At 40.1% G+C, this 7500-nt stretch overlaps 1 protein-coding gene across 1 annotated transcript in view; it reads right to left on the reverse strand.

Moving 5' to 3' along the window:
* Positions 1-7500, reverse strand: part of LOC125025599 (dynein axonemal heavy chain 3-like) — an 89780-nt gene that overhangs the window by 38877 nt on the left and 43403 nt on the right. Inside the window, exons 28-35 of the mRNA XM_047613623.1 lie at positions 7494-7500; positions 6764-7207; positions 6057-6240; positions 5514-5699; positions 5011-5237; positions 4193-4370; positions 3503-3739; positions 2664-2903 (exon numbers count right to left, since the gene is read on the reverse strand). The exon at positions 7494-7500 is cut by the window's right edge and continues 106 nt beyond it. Coding sequence (XP_047469579.1) covers positions 2664-2903; positions 3503-3739; positions 4193-4370; positions 5011-5237; positions 5514-5699; positions 6057-6240; positions 6764-7207; positions 7494-7500 — 1703 coding nt within the window. The remainder of the gene's footprint in view (positions 1-2663; positions 2904-3502; positions 3740-4192; positions 4371-5010; positions 5238-5513; positions 5700-6056; positions 6241-6763; positions 7208-7493) is intronic.

Below are 7500 nucleotides of genomic sequence, written 5' to 3' on the forward strand. Positions count from 1 at the left end.
ATCTACCTTCATCCCAGAATTTCTCTCAAACACGAACTGGAGTTTAAACTATTTCTTTCTCTCTCTAATTATAAAGACATATATTGTTGAATAAATAAATAAAAAAATAGCATGCAATAAATTTAAAATCTTACCACGTCCAGCCCCTGGAAAATAAGGCAAAATATCATGAAAATGCGCGTCTTCTGCAACACTGGAAAAGGATTTAAAGGTGTTACGTAAAGAAAAAAAAGTAATGAAAAAAGGTGCAGATTTAATTGCATTCAAGTGATGTCATTCTTCTTTTATTTTCTATATTTATTTTATTGTTTTTTTCTACTTTGTCTACTTAAAAGCTTTTATTTTTGGAATCTACAGAAAAATATGTATTTTAAGTTTTAAAATCTACTGAGCAGTTATTTTTGTTTTTATCCAGGATCTCAGGAAAAAAGTTTATAGTGTGTTTTAGTTCAACATGCAGGTGTTTCAAATGAGTATAAAAAATATATGAAATCCTTATTTCTATTTATGTAAAAAAAAAAAAAAAAAAAAAAAGACTTTTATTTAATCGTCTATAAAAGCAACATCTTATATCAAAATTATAATATGGAAAATGATGATTTGGTGCCAGAAAGCTTGAGCCATGTTAGTGTTGTAGAAGATAAATCTAATTCTAACTAGAAAAAAATTATCTTTAAAATATATCATCGCACGTTCTGTTAGTGTTGTGGCAGACGATATGTTGTGAAAAAGGCTGGTCTAAAACTAAAACTGCACTGCAATGCACAACTGTACCACGGAATGTGATGCAGTGTAGAGCTGTTCAACATGTACTGTGATTTACTACGATGATATTTCAGTGCATTAGAGTCCTCACATTGCCTCTTCCTCTTAATGATAAACAGATAGATAAATAAATAGAAGAGCTATGTATCTAATAGTAAAAAAAATACTTTACTAATGGCGTCTCACTATCACAGTACTCCGGTGTCTTACATTATTACAAAATATTACATTGTGGGTAAATTATTACTTTAAAGTAATGGACCTACATCTTATATACAACTACTAAAGGGTTAAGGGTATACTTTATACTGTACACTATATACATTATTAGCATATACAGTACAACGTTGTTAATAAATATAATCTGACAACTTAGGCGACAGAATGTCAGTCCACATAACAGTAAACTTTCTAACGCGTTATATCATCCGTCAATATGCATATCCATACAACTAATCAAAACCATAGCAATGACACTTATAAAAGTTTAGATCCTAGAAAAAACACTAGTCTTATAAAATCTTTAAACAATACCCTTTACGGCACGATTCAATAGAGTTTCTCAAGGTAGTCAGAGAGTCAATTAACGGTGTATATCATCATCAATCGCATGTGACTATCTCCCGCACACTTACAAAATACAGAATATTAGCTATTTAGGGATCCTAAATAGTGTTGCCTTGTACATTATACGAGATATAGTGTAATAACGATAATGATAATAATAAGGTCCTCAATAACAAGAAAAATAATAATGATAATGTTAACAATAATGATAACAATAATAATGATAATAATAATGATAATAATAATAACGATAAAATAGTAATGACAATAATAACAATGAATATAATGATATTGATAATAAAAATAATAATGACATTAATGATAATGATAAAAAATAATAATTCTAATAATAATAGTGATAATGATAACAATACAAATATTAATGATGAAAATGATAATGAACATGATGATAATAAAAAAAACTAAGAAGGTAACAATTATAATAATAACATGATAATAATGATGATATAAATAATGATAATAATGATGATATAAATAATGATAAGAATGATAATAATGACAACAAAAATATAATATAAATAAATGACAAAATAATAATAAAAATAAAGATGATAATAATAACAACAGTAATAATAATAATAATAGTAATAATAATAATAATAATAGTAATAATAATAATAATAGTAATAATAATAATAACAATGACCGAACAGTTCTCTTAAACAAATACTTTTAAACAGTTTCCGCAAACCCAATTCGTAGTTAATCTTTGTAAACATTGATAGTGACCTTCTCATATGCATTCAGCCCATGACTTGTTTGTAGCTTATTTAGGCAATGGGACATGGCTAGATATCTATTCAAATCATATCAATATCAATAAGCAGAAGTGTTGATTTGCATGTGAAATGAAAAAGACCTGGAGTTTATCTAGGTCAGTGTATTGTGCAAAGATTAAGTGCAAAGTAGACATGTTACTATGACTTGGAGAAATAATACGAAAGTGGGAATAGTATGAGACATTAGTATGTTAATACGCTGTAGAGTATTAATATGGAACAAGGATAGGCTATACCGGGTGATATAGTGAAGGGAAATTATATATCCTTGATGAGACCAATCTCCGGTGCAGCATTTTTGTAGAAAGTTATTTCGTGCTGTAAAAGTGCAGCGAATATGCATTACACCACAAAAAGCTATCACGGTACAGTGCAGCGAAACACAGTACTTTAAAATAAAAATAAAAGAGTGTATGCAGATACAATTCACCTCCCTACATCTACTCCATCTACGAGTACAAAGCCAAAGCATCTAGAAATAATAACTCCACTCGAAGCACTTAATCCACACCAATCCTCGCTCCTCCTCACCTCCTCCTTCGCCACCAGCTGGATCTTCTCGAGGATCTCCGCCTTCTCCTCGTTCGAATAGAGGTTAGGCAAGTCCCCCGTGTTGAGGAGGGTGTTGACGTCCTCGACGAAGGCCTCGTCCTTGATCTGGGTGTCCGTCAGGAGGAACACGGTGGGACGCCCCTCGCCGCCCGCCTTCATGAGGGCACGCTTGATGTCCTCGCGCCACTCCGCCACGCCGTAGCCCTTCGTTGCCTTGATCTGGGGACGGGGGAGGAGGGGAGGGGTGAGAGAGAGTGAGGGGGAGGCTGGGAGAGGGCCGGGGGAAGGGTAGAAAGAGAGACAGGGAGAGGGTACGAGGGAGAGGGATGAATAACATTAAGGAGGAGCTGAAGGCAGATGGAGAGAGAGAGAAATGGAGGGAGGGCAGTAGAGAGAGAAAGAGAGAGAGAGAGAGAGAGAGAGAGAGAGAGAGAGAGAGAGAGAGAGAGAGAGAGAGAGAGAGAGAGAGAGAGAGAGAGAGAGAGAGAGAGAGAGAGAGAGAGAGAGAGAGAGAGAGAGAGAGAGAGAGAGAGAGAGAGAGAGAGAGAGAGAGAGAGAGAGAGAGAAACAGTGAGACGTACGCTCATATTCAGAAAGACTTGGGACACCTTAAACGGAGAGCCGGACCGGCACCTCACGCCTGTCAGCCAATCACTGCCGAGCTGCGTCGCGTCGTGGTGCCGGACCTCCGCCAGAAAAGATGTCTGAAGAGTACCTGAATATGAGCTAAAGACAGACGGAAAAAACAGAGACAATCAAACACACGGACAAAAACATCAAACGAAGACCTAGAGGTACCGCCCGCCCCCTCTTATCACCTGGAACAGATCGTAATTCGCCATGAACGTCGCCAGCTTGGTCGCGCTCTGCCGTCCCGACCCCGCGAAGCCGATGAGGAGCGCGTGGCCTGAGTCCTGCTTCAGGATCCTGCTGAGGCGCGCCACGTGCTGGATCACGTAGTGGAACATGACCAGGGACATGCTCGACTTGCTGACGGTGTTGTGCTCCTCCAGGTAGTTCTCCGTCATCTGCGTCAGGTCGCTCATGCTCTGGATCTGACGGTGCAGGGGAGGGGGGGAGGGAGGGGGGAGTGAGCTTCGACTTTTTCTTCTTCTTTTGGCAGATTCCTTATTAGCATCATTATCATCATTAGATTATTAATTTTTTGTTTCTTTCTTTTGTCATGGAAAAATCTGAAATTATATTTTCCCTTATGTTTGTAATGTAAAGGTGTGGGTGATTGATTCATAAGGTATCTAACTATCTATCTGTCTATTTGCTCATGTATCTTTCTGCTCCTCTCTATACGTATAAGTACATGTAAACACATACACACACAATCAGGTAATTAATTAATGAATCTCTCCACTGCCTCACCTCATCATAAATCTTGGTTTCGGTGTCGGGAATCATGAAATCATAACGAAACACAAGAATAACGCAATTATAACAAAAACATAATAAACTAATCAATCTAACCACGGATTAGTAATTAATCAATAATTAACCTCGTCATAAGTCTTCGTCTCAGCATCAGGAATCATGAAATCTCCGAAGATAAGGCGGCTGAGGTGTTCGGGCGTGACCTCGTCTTCCCCTTCGGTGACGATGTGGCCCAACACGTGTCTCAGCTTCTGTCCGAACACCGACTCCGCCACCTCGCGCACGATGCCCAGGAATTTTTGTCTGCGGTGGAAGCCGTTTTTTAATGTTATTTTTAATGTTTCAGTTGTGTTCACGTTTTATTTTGTAATGTTTACGGTCGTTGTGTTAATTTCTTAAATGCTTTAGGTTCGTTCTTTTTTTTAATGTTTTAGGTTCGTTGTTTTAATTCTTATGCTGGTTTAGGGTTTTGTTTTATTTTTTAGATGTATTAGTTTCGTTGATCTATTTTTAAAGTTTTAGGTTTGCTGTTTTATTAGTTTTTATGTTTTAGGTTCCTTGTTCTATTTTTTAAAGTGTTTTAGGTTCGTTGTTTTAATTTTTCTTAATGTTTTAGGTTCGCTGGTTTGTGTTGTGTTTGTTTTTTGTTTATTCTAGTTTTTTTTTTTTTTTTAATAGAAAGAAAGAAATACACTAGAAACATTAAACTTAATTTGAGTATAGTAATTATCTTACTGACCAAAAATAATCATATTTTCATTTACGTAATCTTAGCTCTACCAGAAATCCATCTCAAACCTGAAAACAACCCAATGGCAATTAATCCAACCCCCATCTCCCGAAACAAGACAGCGCAAACCATAGCGACATACACAAGGGGAAATAAAACGTGATAGTGTAATCTAAAAATCTAAAAGGCCTTGTCGCGGCGCCCCCTCCTCACCGGTCCTCGTCATCGCACAGTCTATCGTGGAAGACCCTGTAGACTTCGTGGAGCCAGAGTCGCACCAGCTTCTCCGAGGAACTGAGGGCGCTGTTGGGCACGAGGAGGATGCCCGAGACGACGCGGGAGAAGTCGCGAAGGTTGAAGACGTAGTGGCTCTTGGCAGGCGTCGGCAGGAAGGTCGTGGTGGTCCGCTTGTACACCTGCCGCGTCGCCTCCACCACGGCCTGCGGGGGGAGGAGGGAGAGTTTTCGGGTGGAAAGGGAGAAGTTCAGGGATTTTGTTTGAGGACATTCCTCTGTCGCGAAGGAGTTTTGGGCGGGAAAGCGGATGTATCGATATCGTTGTGTGGCGGAAAATGATTCTTTGGAAATTAATTCAGATGGAAGCTTATCCATCAAGAGCGCCTTCAAACATTAATTCAAGCTAACGAAATAACCACTTGTAACTAACACGCCCTATCCCTGAATAAAAATCCACATCCTCGTCCCCGATCCGCCTACCTTGTCGAGGCTCTGCATGGCCGCATCCTCGTGCTGCGCGAAGTGCCACTTGACGATCGAGCCGTAGATCTTGTCGAGCGTCGCGTCGTCGAACTCGTCGATACAGATCACGTTGAGGTGCCGCGTGAACCTCCCGCAGATGGTGTTGCGGCCGGAGCTCGGGAGACCCATGGCGCCCACGAATAGCTGCAGGGAGGGTCATTCTATAAAATCACGTGATATACATATCCGTAAATGCAGCGATGAGAATGCTGGACTAAAACCGTAGCCTCTATCGACAACAAACTGAAACACAACCACGTTGCAAATCATCCCCAACATTAACACAACGCAAACTAAACCCCCCTCACCTCCCTCTCTCGACATCCCCTCAACCCCAGTGAAAAAAAACCCGCAACCAACTCTAAAGTCCCGACTCCACAACCTCTTAAGAACACCAAACTGATCTACAACCACGATAAGAAAAAAAAAAAAAATCCCCCAACATCAAGATGAAACACAACGTAAGACCAAAATAAAAAAACGCGATCGACGTCAACCCACCGAATCCACGAGCTCGATCTTAGACGTGTCCTTCTTGTCGTAGAAGTGCTTATGGTCGAGCCACTGCCGCAGGAACTCGATCGGAGGCTGCGCACCGTACGGCTCCTTCTGCGGCATGTTCACGTCGTCGATGAACACCACGTATTTCCTGCCCATGGCCGGCCCGAACACGCCCTTCCTCCGCCTGGGGGAAGGAGACGTGAGCAGGAATGGAGGAATATCTTAAGGGCAGAAACAGGTGTAGAAGTTTACGTAACAGGAGAATATTTCGCTGTCAGGATGGGATTTAGGACTGAATGTGGGAAATGTGCATAATATAAGAACGTTTGCCTAATGATAGAGATTGTAATGACTAACGATATGTACGTAACAAGAAAATGTTTCGCCTACAGACTGGGATACTGACCTCCGTAAGAATGAGACTTTTACTGTTTAAAGTCTTTTGCTAAGAGAAAACAAGAGAAAAAATACCAAGAAACGAAAGGAACATTATAATTCATCCTATCTGTCACCAGATTTCTCAAATCATTATTGTCGCTACTATTAATTATTATAATTTTCTTTACCCTCATTCGTATCATCCCGTTATCTCTTACGATCACCAATGGACCACAGTCTCATAAGCAAAACGCAATCACCATCATTGACGATAAAAAAGTAAATAAATAAATGAAAAAAAAAAAAAAAAAAATGATCCCGTTCCCAACCTGTCTACTTTGGACATGATGATATCCTGCGCCTGGCTGGCAGACGTCCTGGCCGAGAAATTGACGATGTTGACAATGAACTTGTCCTTCGGGAGATCCACCAGCAGGCTCGTGGTGGAGGCGCTCTTGCCCGTGCCCGAGGGACCCAGCACCAGCAGGGGAACGTCGTGGTCCAGGCAGGTCCTCAGGAAGAACTCAAGGCGCGCTGTCTCCGCCGTTGGGATCAGGAGCGTCGAGACCTGAGGAGACCCCAGAGTGCTCGGATAGGGTAAAGGGTGAAAGGGCGAAGGGTAAGGGGCTGGGTTGGGTTTCTTTATCGTAATGATGATGCTCATAGCTTGTTGTGATTGTCTACCAGAACTAGATAATTGTATTGCACATGCAACAGGCCTTCCTCCACAACCTCTTCTGCTACTGCAAGTAATACAACCCCATCTCCTCCTCCTGCTATTAAACTAGAACTGGTTTTATAATAGTCATTTCCTATGCCTATTAGTTACCCCCTTTTGCTTCTCCTCCTCCTTCCATACTATAGCTATTATACCATTACTATTACTACCACCACTATTTATATAACTACTGCTTCTACTAAAACTATTACTAGTACTACTACTACTCAACTTCCACTAGTAACAATTCTCCTTCTCCTCCTCCTACTATTACTTAAACTACTGCAATTACTAATGGTAACTAAGAACATAAAATTGCTTGTTTCAAAATGTCTACTTACATCCTTG

This window comes from Penaeus chinensis, chromosome 5 (assembly GCF_019202785.1).
Source record: "Penaeus chinensis breed Huanghai No. 1 chromosome 5, ASM1920278v2, whole genome shotgun sequence".
Taxonomy (NCBI): Eukaryota; Metazoa; Arthropoda; class Malacostraca; order Decapoda; family Penaeidae; genus Penaeus; species Penaeus chinensis.